This window comes from Dermacentor variabilis, chromosome 1, assembly GCF_050947875.1.
Source record: "Dermacentor variabilis isolate Ectoservices chromosome 1, ASM5094787v1, whole genome shotgun sequence".
Classification (NCBI taxonomy): domain Eukaryota; kingdom Metazoa; phylum Arthropoda; class Arachnida; order Ixodida; family Ixodidae; genus Dermacentor; species Dermacentor variabilis.
The window spans coordinates 255,384,064-255,399,924 of record NC_134568.1 but is presented as its reverse complement, the minus strand read 5'-3'; the positions used below and the strand labels follow the sequence as shown (position 1 = coordinate 255,399,924).

The window sequence follows — 15,861 nt, the reverse complement described above, 5'->3', positions numbered from 1 at the left end:
CCGCGTTTGCTGCGGGATGACAACAGGTCAACAAATAGGCGGCTGCTGCAGGATGTAGTGCGGGACACCAAAACAAAAATGGCGGCCGAAGGAGCAAGCCGAACGCGCCGAACGCGATTTTTTTTTCTTCTCGTGAGTACATTACGTGCATTGAAACAGTTTCTTCCGTATCAGTAATGAATAATATTGTTAATATCGGCAAGTTTGCGGCAATAACGTAGCCATGTCCACTTTGAGGGGACAGAAACATATGGGCGCGCTTAGCTGCCAGTGACATAGAAACACATGGCCGGCATGCTGTGGAAACTGCGGCCTCTGTCATCACTACTATCCTAATACGGCATGTTTCCACTAAGGGTGGGCGAATATCTTAGCTGTGTTACAAGCGTCGGCGTATGAATAGGGTACACTTCTAATGTATCAGTGTAAATGTGGCTACTATCGCTGCTGCTCGCGATTTGTTGCAAGCTCACGAGTGCAGATGAGAAGACTCGAAAGGTGCCTTTTTTGTTGTTGTTGACCACAACCTTTATAAAGCCTACACATAGTAAAGGCAAGTTTGGTAGTACCTCTTTTTGTCATGGAAGTGCGGAAAGTGATGAAAGTAATGAAATGGGGCATCTACTTAAGAATATTGGTGTGTGCAGACCGCTTGGTTTGTCTTGAAGAGTCGTTCACATAGCATTCGACAGATGGTAAGTGCGATCATTATTAGCTTGACTTGGCACACGACATATTGCTGCGGCAAGTTCAGGGTGCGATCATTACACAGGAAATAAAAAAAAATCGAATTCTGACGACAAAATTCAGGGGTGCGATTATTATGCGAGTAAATACGGTAGTCATTGTGAGCCTTTCTGCTGGTCCCCCGTTGTACTATAGTCGAACCCGGATATGATGAACACCTTCATTGCACAAAATGTGTTTGCTGTATCACGAGTTCGTTATAATTGGGCTTGCCCTCTGAACTACTGATAAGGAACTGAACAAGGTGCAAAAGAGACGTTTTATTACCAAACATGAAGTGCACAATGCTTAATGGCACAAATCGATGATTTAAGTAAGTTTAAGTAGTGTAAACCAGGTACTTACACTCTCGAATTTGGTCAAGCTGTTGACGAAATTGTTGATGAAGCCCCTAGCAATTGAGGGGTACAGCTTGACGTTTGAAAGCTTCTGGCTATCCACACCACTGCAGGCCTCCTTCTCTGGAAGTTGCTGCACCTCTCCAGTGTTTGCTTCATCAGAGGTGTTTGTCGAAACATCTGTGCCATCGTCAGTAGCAGGATCAGTCACTTTAACAGCATCCCAAAACTGAATTGAAAACAGAAACAGAAGTAGATTGGCCCATGCTGTTAAAGAGTATTGACAGTCCTAGAGCACCAAAATCACAAAAATATGAGAGGGGGAAAAACAAGGTAACGTAGCCACTGTGGCAGTGAGCGCTGGTCCACCATGTCAAGTACACACCTAAAATGCACTGTTTTTATTGCCTAAAGTTGCCCAACCATGACCAGTGTCAATAATGCAGCGATGGAGAAACATGCTATGTGCGTTTTTTCAAATCGGGGTGTTCATACATATACACCGTTTTTTCATGGGCGCCATCTATGGGCAGTTGGCATGCCACTTTGGGCGAGCGCTCCATTTTGCATGGCAGGTATACGCTCTGAAGTTGTTTCTGGCATTTGTTTTTGCGCTTGTGCAGTCTGTTTTATGTGCCGTGGTGTCTTCTACGTTGTAAATGTTTCTGTGAGACGTACTCAAGTGGTTTAGGTCAGTACGGCCGTACTTTCTGCTGGCGTTGGCGCGGATGGAGCACGCCGCGCGATGTGTGCGCGCATATTTGAGCCTACAATCAGCCTCGGAAATGAATTGTGTATTTCTGAATGTTCCATCCACTAATGTAACCTTATTGCAGTATTATCCTTTAGTTCTAAGCTGCGGCTTAGAAGAAATGAAACATTTGCGACAATTTTAACAGCGTGGGTACCGTTCTGCTACGATAGGAGCTGTGCTGTTTTACTTTGACAAGCATTCAAACTGTTTGCTGCAGGTTACATTGCGTGACTACTTGGTTCAATGGATGAGGTTTCCACCCATGAATAAAATAGTTTTGGCTAGTAATAGCAGCATACCTTACAGTCTGAATTAAGCTTGTCCAGCAAAGCGACCATTTATGAACTGCGCGAGCGTCCTAAGCAGTGGTAGGTGCTGGATTACAGATACCTTTGTTCTATGTATAGTGCATGGTCCAAGCACACGACATCAGCATTTATCTATCGTTATATATATCGGCGGTTATAATAATAAACGTCGTGCGGCGTGACTACGCATGCGAGGTCATATTACAGCATTAGCCCGTTTTCTCTTGGTTTTTCGATAAAGAGGATGATGACCGTTTCTTTTTTTTTCGACCTCATTTTGTTTGCTACAACGCACTGACACATATTACGGAAATTTTGTCTTCAAAAATAGCCATCGCATTCTTTTTATGCGATCCCTCTCATGTATTATGGCTGTATACAGGCCAAAAAGGCAATGCTGACGCACACAGCTTATATATGTATCATGCGGGAGGGCTAGCGTAGACAAATAGTAATTTCAAGCCTACTAGACTTGAAATGCATGAGAACGATGCTGGTTTATCACAAATATTTGATAGCGCCTGCAGCTTAGATGTTTCGTGGTTGCCTTAGGTTGGCCGTGCACGAGCATGCATTCTTAGGTTTTATGTTTTACTCCCTATGCCAAGCGATCAGACAATGAGCTGATTTACCATTTAATACTGGTAATACAGAGACACCGGTTTTCTTTGTTGAATTAAAACCGATATAAGCAAAATAGTTCACAACGTATGAACACACCAGGACTCATAATGCGCTTACACTGCGGCTGATTATGCGCGTCACATTTTTGTGCCCCCAAGACATATTTCTGCCTACTGTAATTACCGCTGCCATGAAAAGCTTCCCTGACAACCTTATATGAACGGACATGGCATAAATTTCACAAAGTACGATCTAAAACATTCCGAAATCATTCCGCAGCACGCAACAGCAATACTTTCAAGCAGCGTCGCGCCGGATCGCCCAAGTCAGAGAGGAGGAAAGGCTCGCAGCGCGCCCTATCCTCCTCGCCCGATGAAAAGGTCTATATGTGCACGCTGGCCTAACTGCTGCTTCTCCCACTGCAGCCATGGAGAAAGGAAAAATACTTTGGCCTTCCTTCATGGCCACAGGTCTATTCACAGTATGCTGCGTGCAAAGGTTGCCAGTCTTATGGATGGAGCATTCTGGAATGCAAGCATCGAAGATAGGCGTGAGATAGAGTATGTTTCATCTCAACATCAATGCCGCCTCCATGCGCCAGTCTAAAAAGTGGTCATCTCTCCTCAATGTAACGTAACATCCATGCGCACATGTGTGCCGACATTGCATTGGATTATAAAGGAGCCTTTACAGTAGTGGTTGCCCTTGCAGCCTTCTCCTTTGCCCTGGCTCGTTGAGACGCTGTTGCTCCATGATTTATTCCATTCATTGTGACCGAATTGAGCAGGCTAACGGTTCGTTATAAGTGGACAGCTTTCTGATATGCCCCTTGTGAAACACTTTGGTTGTTGAGAAACTACAGTCGAACCCACTTATAACGATACCGGTTTTAACAGTATATTGGTTATAACGATGAGAAGCTGCTGCACCTTCAACTTTTGTATATTTTCCATGGTGAAATAACCTGCTTAGTACAATGTCCCGATGCCGCATTATCGTTTGTAACGATGAAGTCTGGCTGCTAGGTGTCCGAGCCGAAAGGTAGTGAAATGTGAAATCCTTGAAAAGCAAAAAAGAAAATGAGAAATGGGCTGCACGATGGGCTGCTGCTTCAACAGCCGCCGCGCGTTCATTTTCCAGCCATCTCCGAGCGCCTCTCTCCCGTCGCCCTTCCACCCCTCTGAACACGAATGGGCTGCGCCCATAGCTTTAAGCCGCCCCATCCCCCATCCCCGGAAAAACGAATGGACTGCGCCAACTGAGCTGCTCGTAGATTTCTCGCATGTTGCTCGCTGGGTTTTCATTCAGCGCAGTTCTGCTAACAGTTTATTCGCTCACATTCGTCTTTGTTGGTTGCATCGAAATCGTTCCTGGCCACGTGGTTTCTCAGCCTCGTTTGACCAACAGTTGGGTTGACTTGCTGCTGAAATTGGAGATGGCTGATGCGCCCGCTAATCATTGGCAATGAACGACATTGCCATGAAAAGAAAGCGCACGGCTATAGATTTGGAAACGAAGTGCTTCTAACCGATGAAGTGATCGTTGTGAATATGCTTGCATCAGATAGCAACGGCGACGACGGCAGCGATGACTCAGTAGGGCAGGCTGCCTCAACGTTGTCCTCACAAGAGGCCCGGCAGATGAGTAAGTCCCTCTGGGGCTTTGTTTTCGCGAGGAACCTTCCGCTGCACTACGTGGAGCACTTGGATGCCTTAGAGAAGGATGTTGGCAAGCTTCGCGTAAAGCATGCAAGGCAGAAGGACATAGGGTTTTTCGTGCAAGCCAATGAGAAGTACGTGGCAAAATGCTTGTGGCTATCTTGCCTCAGTGTTTCTTCTGGATTTCTCAAGCTGACGGGCTGCCAGAGCAACACCAAAACGATGCCTCGGTGTTGCTCGCACATCGCTTGCCACCTGTGACCTTTCTTTTCAGTTGTTATAGCAGTGCCATTCTTTTAACGCCGACAGCCACGGCTTGTTAGACGCAATCGGACTGCCCAGGAAGCAGCTAAATGAATTAACACAATCAGCAGCCGGATGGAGGAAGGTGGTGGGGAGGGGCACTGGCCTACCCACCATTATAGTTTTCTCACATCAGGTCTGTCATCCCCCTATTTTGATTTTTTTATGCAGCCCAGTTATAACAATTATCGGTTATAACAATGGAATTTTCGTGGCACTCGAAGGTTGTTATGAGTGGGTTCGACTGTATTCACCTGCCCACGCTTTTGTGTTTCAGTAGTTATTGCATAGTGCGGCGCTAGTTTTGCTGGCTCACGAAACTTGCATAAACTGAAAGTGGTAGAGAATCAATGTCCACGTGATCCATCAATGTCCAATCAATGTCCCGAGTGGTCCACGCCACTTGACCAAAAAGCAGCTGCAGCGGCGAATCTGCTGCTCTGTCTTGGCTCAGTACCGCCGTCTGTCAGGCGCCGTTTTACTCACTGATGGCAGCAAAGGGTGGTGACGGTGTATGCAACGTCACTACTCCCCTGATTGGGTGGCCGGAGATTTGAATTTCGATAAAGGTATTCGGGCCCTTCAGGTGCAATTTTCTTGTAAACTAAGTATCTATTTTCTTTTTCTTTTTTGGCACAAAACAAGTGTTGCAAGGTTTCTTGAATGGTATTTAAACAGTCCATGTTGACCTAGTATTTGCCTTTGAATTATCTTGTTGCAGAGAGCAAAGATAGGTGGCAACCTTCCTCGCATCACTTTGGAGAGTTTCCTTGCATGGAAAAAGGCTAAAATTCGAGAGAAGCAGGACACGGAGCAGAAAGAGCGAGATCGCAAGCGAGATGAATTCAAGGCTGGTCGCAGCATTGGTGTAAGTATTTTTAGTACATTTCACAACTTTTCAGCCTTAAGTAAGGTTTTTTACTTTTGTGCTATCAAGCACAAAATTTTACAGAGCATTACTGCAGAAAAAAAAGGGGAAAAAAAATTTCCTTGAAGCTGATGGATGTGTCCTGGAACTTAAAAGTGCACTCTGCTTTTCTCTCTCTCCTTTCTTTTTTTTTTATGTGTGAGTGGTTCAAAGATGCAAACAGTAATGATGCCTCTAAATCTCTCATGCTGGCAGTAGTTCAAGTGATGGATGCGACTGACCTTTTAAAATTTGCTGGCTCCCATGAAGGAACCAAAGATGTACAGGCTTACTATCTTTGATAAATGCTTGTGCCTGCAACTGACAAAGCCCACGCAGGCAGAAATGGCATCTTTTTTCACTCTTAAGTAAATTTGTTATTTGCATGAATGTTGTGTTCTTGACTTGCAGAAGTTCTTGATTTAACAGAACAATTCTCCAGTCCCATCAACTAAGTAAAATGAGGTTTAACTGTACTGTCCCATAGTCGTATCTATGGTAGTATAGTAGAAATGCTTGTGTGGCACAATTTCATAGTGATGATAGAGAAATGAGTGGGATATTGAATGGGAAGGGGGATGTGTGTGCACATGCAGGTTTTCATCACCAACAAAAGCAAGCTAGTCCTCATCTCTGCTTGTTTATGTAACAATATCGCCATGATTTCTCATAGTAAGCAGGTGTATATTCCTTAAATCATAGGTGCTCAATGTTCAGGTCCTTTTTTAGTGGACAGGATCCTCTACTGCATCCATGAAAGTCAGTTTGTGTTCATTGCACCAACATCACTTCATCAGAGTGCACACATCATAGGTAGTGCTGTTGAGTTACTGAATCACTGGGAATCAAACTTATTGGTTACACGGAAATGGAGCTCTTTACAGTGTCTTTTTGATCTTGGTACTAATGGATTGTGGGGCTGTCACATTAACCTATGATTATCAGAATTGTAGACAACTTGTGTTGCAGCTATGACGTATCCATTGCTAAAACTTTTTATGTAAAGGCCAGTGAAGGCCAGTCTTTTTGTCCTGTTGCACAGGGTGTCAGTTTATCGGACCTTTGAAAACCTTTTGCAGAGCTTTTTGTTACCTGTTGTGGTTGCTTAGTGGCTTTGACGTTGCGCTGCTAAGCACAAGGTCACGTTATCAAATCCAGGCCGCGGCATTCACATTTCGATAGGGGGGGGGGGGATACAATAACGCCTGTGTAACGTGCATTGGGTGCACGTTAAAGAACCCCAGGTAGTCAAAATTAATCCTCAGTCCCCCCTTACAGCGTGCCTCATTATCAAATCATGGTTTTGGCACGTAAAACCCCAGAACATAATTTTAATTGTTGCCGTCTTATTGTCTTTTAGTTGACCATGCCCATTAAAGGGGCATTTGCAAAGAGCCACTCACTACAGTATTGTGACACTATACTTTTTTGTATCCAGTTGAGTGGCAGGGACATGTTCACATTTCGGCCTGAGCTGGCACAGGATGATGGCCAGGATGAAGAGGGTGAAGAAGCATATGACTTGTCTCGGTTTGACGGTGAGGAAGACAATGTTGAGGTGAGAGGCTTTGATTATTGTTTTTCTTTGCTTTCTTTCTGTGCTTGTTAAAAATCTCATACAAATTTCACTCTTCATCTGCACTTGTGGCTCACTTTGAATATTCGTAGGTAATGCCTTGTTTTAGCCGCAGTCTGCTGATAGTTCGAATCTCAGTTCTCAAAAGGAATTACAGGAAACATATGAATTAAATTTTTTGGTTATGATCCTAGTATACATTTAATTTATATAAAGAGTATTTGGCATATTATGGCTTAATTTGGCGCTGCGCCATATAACTTCATTAATGTAGAAAATATAATTCTGCTACACTGGGATCAGCTATCATACAGTTGCTCGGTCAAAGCACGCTAGGTACGGCCTGCTGTGTTGAGCTGGCAAGCACGGGTGAGCGAGAGAGCTTGTTGTTTACAGCCCTGGCCATGGTTTTCGCAGGGGTGCTAGTAGACAGGTAGACAGGTATGCTGCAAAGTGTCACATTGTGGCACGAATTAGTTTTCTTGTGTGTTCAGCGGCGGCATCTGTGCTGAATTATTTAGCTTCTTTCATTTGCAGCATTGCAGCAGCAATATACCAAGAAATAGCTGCATTCCCATGTGTACATGAACGAAATGGCAGTACAGCCATCTGCATTTCCAATGGTGTTCCAAAACAAGTCCTACATTCAAGGCTAGCTTGCTAAGGAAGAGGCCTGATTGAGGAAATAAATGGGCCCAAAAGACAGTACGCAGCTTTGCAGGAGCATAGTTCTAGGTCTATATTTTGTAGGGATTATTTTCCTCTGATTCTGTTCTTTTTTTTTTTCTCCATCTGGATCCACCAAATTGCCGATTCTGGCAATAGTGGGAATCACTATGTCAATGTCACTTTATTGTTTATGTTTTTGCACTTTTGTCATAATAAAATAAATACATGAATTTAAACTTACAAAAGCTCCAAGATACTTCAGAATTAACTGAATATCTTTCGCACTCCTGTGCCATCAAACAAAGGCGTCTGTAAAATCTCGGTTGCTGTGTATATTCGACTGTGAGTGTGATGAGAGAAAAAAAAATGTCATGAAACGCTCAGCCTTTGCCTTGAGTGCCATAGATGCCCAGGGCAAGGAACAAGCTGCCATCATGATCACTGCCGCGGACCCAGACACAGCAGAAGAAATGGCAATCGCCCTCACCATTTCCACATGCACTGGCGCCGTCATAATCAGCGACTCACAAGCAGTGTCACAATTACCAAAAAGGAAAAATCTCAAAGAAAGCCCTAAGCATCCTTACCAAAACCTGTAATTGAAGAGGAGGAGATCTTCCAGAGACCTACATCATCTAGACACCGAGACACGAGTCCCTGGTGGAGAACGAAGCGGCCAACACTGCAGCATGGGAGCATACAAGCTGGGCTTTTCTGCCAGAGGGGACCAGAAATGTGACAAGACAGGAAGACATCTCGAATAAATACACCAATATTCTCCAGCACCATAGACTCGAACAAAGAATGTGCCCACTACCTCACCTGAAACTCAACAGAGAAGGCATGGTTATTTTAAGAATGTAAATGAACTCCTATGTTTAACGGTATCCTATTGCATAGAATATCTCCAACGCAATTCCCATACCTCTGCAAGTTTTGCGGAGTCCCGGGCACCCTATGCCACATGCCCGCGGGACCCCCACAGAAACCGAAGACGGGAGATGAAGAAACAGCCAAAGAAGAGAAGGCAGAAGAGGACAAAGAAGAACTGTGGGAGACCATGCTGTCTTGCCCAGAACTGGATGACTAGTGAAAGCTGGTGAACCGGGCCAGGGTGGCAGCGAGAGCCCACAGATTCCTGGAATGAGGAAGCCGCTCACCTGAGGGCAAAGAGAGATCTCTTTCACTTTATCACTAGTTCAGAAATAAATGCTTATTTCTTTTTCTTTCTGAAATCTCTAAGCACTATAAATAAAGACTGCCGAAATGTTTTGAAATAACTTTTAGTAAGAATATGAAATTTCATTTCCTGCAGGCCATGGCAAGATCTTATTAATACATAATACTTTCAGTATAAAAGCTTTAGTGAAAGTTCACAGTCATGAGTATACGTCATATGTATGTCTGCTGTATTTGTACCTATATTTTATACCTGGATGTGTTTGACAGAAAGTAGTGCTCAATAACTAACAAGTCTGCACATGGACGTATGTACAACTTGTGTTGTCTTAGAACATGGCAGCACGCTCATTTATCTCAAAAGACCAAATTCTTAAAATTTGGCATTAAAGGCTAATCCACTATTTAATAAAATTAGTGTTTAGCATAATTGTGCCATGGCTCTTTATAGTGTTTGTGCTTCTGGTTACCAGGTTATAAGAGAGATCACCCTGGAAAACTTGATGGCAGAGTCACTGCAAAGTGGAGACATGGCAGCTGCAGCTTCCTCACCAATAGGTAATGTTAGTTTTGCATGTTCTCTAAACACTGCAGTGTCAAATGTTGGCGCAGCAAAAAATAACTGAGACATGTCCAGCTCTTAGTTAAAGGAAATGTTGTGCACTTTTAAGGGAAAGTTGTGCCACTTTTACAGGGTTTACGACATTTTAGATGTGCTGAAGCTTGTTAGCCCCTCCTGATAAAGCTTCTGTCTCATAAAAGTGATGATTATTGCAACTGATCATAACCAGCTTACGCTAGCAGCACATAGACTATGGCCTTTTTCTGTGCCATTTGGTTTGTAATAATTTCTAGTGAGACTTCTATAGTCATCGCTCCTTGTGGTTGTCAACTAGAAATAAAAATGAGCTTGTAGTTTGAACCAATGTTTCGGAAAGGGGACTTGTCTTTGTACAAAGACCGCTATTAACTGTTTGACCACTGTTAATTTTCTACTATATTCTACCTTCAACTTTCTACGTCCTATATGAATACAACAATCAAACCCCCGGCCTTCACTCCCTAGCAGCTGCGAAGCAACTGACCACGGCGGCGGTCAGACCTGTGACGCAGCAGAGGGTGCTAAGAATCTCTGGATTCGGACAGGCCGCCATTGGAATCTGAACCTGCCAACGGTTAACGCTAGAATGTTATCTAGTGAGGCGAGTCTATCAGTGCTGTTGGAGGAATTAGAGGGCAGTAAATGGGATATAATAGCGCTCAGTGAGGTTAGGAGGACAAAAGAAGCATATACAGTGCTAAAAAGCGGGCACGTCCTGTGCTACAGGGGCTTAGCGGACAGACAAGAACTAGGAGTCCGATTCCTGATTAATAAGGATATAGCTGGTAACATACAGGAATTCTATAGCATTACCGAGAGGGTGGCAGGTCTTGTGAAACTTAATAAGAGGTACAAATTGAAGTTCGTACTGGTGTACGCACCTACATCCAGTCAGGATGACCAGCAAGTCGAAAGCTTCTATGAAGACATGGAATGGGCGATGGGTAAAGTCAAAACAAAATACACTATACTGATGGGCGACTTCAATGCCACGGTAGGCAAGAAGCAGGCTGGAGACAAGTCAGTGGGAGAATATAGCGTAGGTTATAGGAATAGCAAGGAAGAGTTATTAGTAGAGTTTGCAGAACAGAATAATTTGCGGATAACGAATACCTTCTTCCGCAAGCGGGATAACCGAAAGTGGACTTGGAGGAGCCCTAATGGCGAGACTAGAAACGAAATAGACTTCATACTCTGCGCTAACCCTGGCATCGTACAAGATGTGGACGTGCCCAGCAAGGTGCGCTGCAGTGACAATAGGATGGTAAGATCTCGAATTAGCCTATACTTGAGGAGGGAATAGAATAAATTGGTACATAAGAAGCCGATCAATGAGTTAGCGGTAAGAGGGAAAATAGAGGAATTCCGGATCAAGCTACAGAACAGGTATTCGGCTTTAAGTCAGAAAGAGGACCTTAGTGTTGAAGCAATGAACGACAATCTTGTGGGCATCATTAAGGAGTGTGCAATCGAAGTCGGTGGTAACTCCGTTAGGCAGGATGCCAGTAAACTGTCGCAGGAGACGAAAGATCTGATCAAGAAACGCCAATCTATGAAAGCCTCTAACCCTACAGCTAGAATAGAACTGGCAGAACTTTCTAAGTTAACAAGCGTAAGACAGCTGACATAAGGAAGTATAATATGGATAGAATTGAACATGCTCTCGTGAATGGAGGAAGCCTAAAAGCAGTGAAGAAGAAACTAGGAATTGGCAAGAATCAGATGTATGCGTTAAGAGACAAAGCCGGCAATATCATTACTAATATGGATGAGATAGTTCAAGTGGCTGAAGAGTTCTATAGAGATTTATACAGTACCAGTGGCACTCACGACGATAATGGAAGAGAAAATAGTCTAAAGGAAATCGAAATCCCACAGGTAACGCCGAAAGAAGTAAAGAAAGCGTTGGGGAAGGCTTTCTTTGCATTTAAAGGGGCAAGGCAGCTGGGGAGGATCAGGTAACAGCAGATTTGTTGAAGGATGGTGGGCAGATTGTTCTAGAGAAACTGGCCACCCTGTATACGCAATGCCTCATGACCTCGAGTGTACCGGAATCGTGGAAGAACGCTAACATAATCCTAATCCATAAGAAAGGAGACACCAAAGACTTGAAAAATTATAGACAGATCAGCTTACTGTCAGTTGTCTACAAACCATTTACTAAGGTAATCGCAAATAGAATCAGGAACACCTTAGACTTCTGTCGAGCAAAGGACCAGGCAACATTTCGTAAAGGCTACTCAACAATAGACTATATTGACACTATCAGTAAGGTGATAGAGAAATGTGCGGACTATAACCAATCTTTATATATAGCTTTCATTGATTACGAGAAACCGTTTGATTCAGTCGAAATCTCGGCAGTCATGCAGGCATCACGGAATCGGGGAGTAGACAAGCCATATGTAAAAATACTGAAAGATATCTATAGCGGCTCCACAGCCACCGTAGTCCTCCATAAAGAAAGCAACAAAATCCCAACAAAGAAGGGCGCCAAGCAGGGAGATACGATCTCTCCAATGCTATTCACAGCATGTTTACAGGAGGTATTCAGAGACCTGGATTTGAAGAATTGGGGATAATAGTTAATGGAGAATACCTTAGTAACTTGCAATTTGCTGATGATATTGCCTTGCTTAGTAATTCAGGGGACCAATTCCAATGCATGCTCATTGACCTGAACAGGCAAGGCAGCAGGGTGGGTCTAAAAATTAGTCTGCAGAAAACTAATGCTTAACAGTCTCCGAAGAGAACAGCAGTTTACGATTGGTAGCGAGGCACTGGAAGTGGTAAGGGAATACTACATCTACTTAGGGCAGGTAGTGACCACGGATCCGGATAATGAGACTGAAATGATCAGAAGAATAAGAATGGGCTGGGGTGTGTTTGGCAGGCATTCTCAGATCATGAACAGCAGGTTGCCATTATCCCTCAAGAGAAAAATGTATAACAGCTGTGTCTTACCAGTACTCACCTACGGGGCAGAGACCTGGAGGCTTACGAAAAGGGTTCTACTTAAATTGAGGACGACTGCTGTAAAGAAAATCTGCATAACATACGTTTGTAGCTTTGAACCCAAATTTGCCCCTTGCACTAAGGAATAGATGTAGAAAGTAGGCTGTGAAAATAAAATGTTTATTTATACCTCTATACACCGTTTCAAACGTTTGACGCACTGAAATAGTAAGAAATCTGCACTTGCTTTCACAGCAGTTTCAAGTTTACAACCACAGTGTGTATCATGTCCAGCTGCTGCATGAGCACTGGCGGCAATACTTAAGTGCACATGAAATCAATGAGTGATTCGATCGACAACAGCGCACTCTACGTGAACATTGGGGTCAAAGATGGGTCATTGTCAATCTCATCACTGCCACTGCTCTAGTTGCCTCGTTCGCACAGTGCCGCGTCTGCCATGACACTGATTGCCTCATCAGAGATCTCTTCGCAGAATGAGGCAGTACTATCTGCACTCAGAAACTTCTCCATTGAAGCACCAACTGTCTCATCGTCAGTAACTGTGTGCTCCCAGAGCTCGGTAATGTCAGTGGCTTCCACCGTGTTGGTTTCACTATCATGGGTGGCTTCGCCATGGTGCATAAAGTTCGCCTTTTGTGTTGATCAGCATGACCACTGGTTCATGATCGCAGCGCTCCCAGTTTTAGAGTTGTCAATATCACTGACTGCATGGGCTCATACTTATTTTAGTCTTTCAAAGTTCGCAGCTTTGTCCCAAGGGACACAACTTTGTGCTTTGCAAACTAGGCTGTCCGCTGCTTTGGGGCTGCTTCCGCAGAGCATTTCCACGCTCGCTGAGAGAGAGAGAGATTGTAGAAAGGGCAGCCGACACCATGCTGTTTCGCTTTTCACTTTTCTATTTTCTTTCTTTCTCTTCTCTGGACACATATAGCCAGTTTCATGTACTGCGACTAGAGCGGGAAAAAACAAAATTGCGTCGCAATGTAATTTATGAACATGGGCGATACAAGTGCAAAGCAGCTGGTGCCATTTTGTGGCACACTGCACCAACTTGCAATGCTCTCTGTGGCTATTGCAATTGTGCTGTGCGGTAATGGCAGCAGATACAAACTCACGTAGGCAAATTTTTTGCCCCATCTTGGCATCGTTCATATAAGGGGAACTTGGAAAAGCCAAAAGGCAAAATTTTGATTGTGTTATCCGACATGCAGTCATAGCATATTGTTATATATGTTTTTTTTCTCATAGCCCTAATGCATAAGTAGATACTCGTAAATCAGCATGTCGTTATAGCTGATATATCGTATAAGTATCGTATCGGTATCGGTATCGTTATAAGTAGACTGCACTGTATTAAACCTTTGCCTCACACGCACTGCTCAATGCATCTCTTGATCTGAAGCAAACAGAGTTAGGCCTACACTACTTACACACAAATGGCTTAGATTTAAATACGACTTCAGCTAGCTACCCAGTGCATAATGGCAATCATGATGTGTCTGTGCTGCATTGCGTGTTTATTTGTATTTTTATTTTATTTTATTTTTTCGCAGAAGTAGGGGCTGTTTTTCGGGAGATTTATGGCCGTGTATACAATCGGAAGGATTGGTCAGAATTCGGGAGTGTTCTGGACAAATCGGGAGAGTTGGCCTTTGGCTTCAATGGGGCTACATGTTGGCAAAAAATCACTGATGATTACAATACTCCATAATCCAAAATTTTAGCGCAGCTGTATAAGTGTTTTCATTTCGCGGTATATTGTGGCATCGCACCGATCACCACACTCACTGGCAGAGCCATGGCATGTGGCGCTATTTATAGACCGGCCACACTGTTGACACTTCTTGGCAACTGCAGCTTATGCAACCATAATCTTTAACGGGAAATGCTTGCGGCAAACGCTGTGCGCGAAGGTGAGCTTTCTGGTTCTTTTTTCTTTCCCGCACACGGCCGCTACCGCAGATGCGAGTGCCATTTGGTGGTGCGTCACGGTGGCTTCCTCCGCTTTCCTCCTTGCGCTCTCGCCGTATTTCATCCCTCGCCACACTTCGCGTTCGCTCTTTCATCTTTTGCTGTGCTCGTTCACACGGTTACACCGGCGAGGCACGCCGACGCTCAATGCAGGAACAGACGCCTAAGAGTTGCGCTCTAAAAGCTCCGATTTGATTTTTTGCAGTAGGATTGAAGCATTGCTGCGTGCAAGCTAGCCTTCAAGTGATATTTTCACTAATTAAATTGAGCAGGGCACAACATCGTTGAATGACAATTATGATACTCCCTAATGCAAAGTTTAAGCGCAACTCTATACGTGTTTTCATTTCGCAATATATTGGATTGCGTGGACAACCTGTCTCATGTCGCACATTGCAAACGGAGCTAAGTGTGGCGCGACTGTCTCGCTAATCGGCAAATAGCGAGAGGCAGCATGTGGACGATGCATGTGTGCGAATCACAGCAGCCACCACAGACAGATCTCCGTTCATGCAATGCTTTGTTTCCATATATGGTATGAGTGGCATCATCAGTCAACAGACAATGTGCGCTACTCTGGCGCCATCTCATAACCATCGTTGCCACAGAGCCCATCTTGTGCGGCACTACGCTTCTCACGGTTTCACCATACCCTCCCCCTCATGGTTCTGCTGCGCCCTCCTCCGCTTTCCTCCACATTCACTCTTTCATCTTTCGCTGTGCTCATTCGCTTTGTTACGCCTAGGGACGCTGAGGCGTGCCAAGGCTCAATGCAGGAACAGGCTCCTAAGAGCTGCGCTCTAAAAAATACCAACTTGCATGACGCGACAGTGAATAGCATTGCTTCACCCATTCAGCTGTTGAGACTGTTGTTTAAAAGCTTATCTCCAGTTATGTGGGGTACATCTTATAGGGTGTGTAGTAACATGTAGTGCTCTGGAGGTCAATTTCAGCAACATTCCCTTTATCATTTTGATCCTTTCATTATGCTGTGACACTTCACACATTTGTGCACAACCTCGCTGGCACTTACGAATACATTTGTTGTCATTTCAGCTTCTATGGCTACTTCTGTACCAATTGACGAGAAACTCTTTGAAGATGATGACTTGGAAGATCTTGAAGAACTTGAAGACGAGTTGGAGGAACTTGCAATTAAGTGATTTGGTAGGTTCATTGGACTTTGTCGCTGCTTGTTGCAGTTTTATTTTTGTGAATAAATGGACATGAGTGAAACAAATTTGAAA

At 44.1% G+C, this 15,861-nt stretch overlaps 1 protein-coding gene across 1 annotated transcript in view; it reads left to right on the top strand.

The window, feature by feature from the left end:
- Positions 1-15,861, top strand: part of LOC142561823 (zinc finger CCCH domain-containing protein 15) — a 27,557-nt gene extending 11,696 nt beyond the window's left edge. Inside the window, exons 7-10 of the mRNA XM_075673479.1 lie at positions 5,454-5,600; positions 7,078-7,197; positions 9,537-9,621; positions 15,671-15,861. Coding sequence (XP_075529594.1) covers positions 5,454-5,600; positions 7,078-7,197; positions 9,537-9,621; positions 15,671-15,777 — 459 coding nt within the window. The 3' untranslated portion in view covers positions 15,778-15,861. The remainder of the gene's footprint in view (positions 1-5,453; positions 5,601-7,077; positions 7,198-9,536; positions 9,622-15,670) is intronic.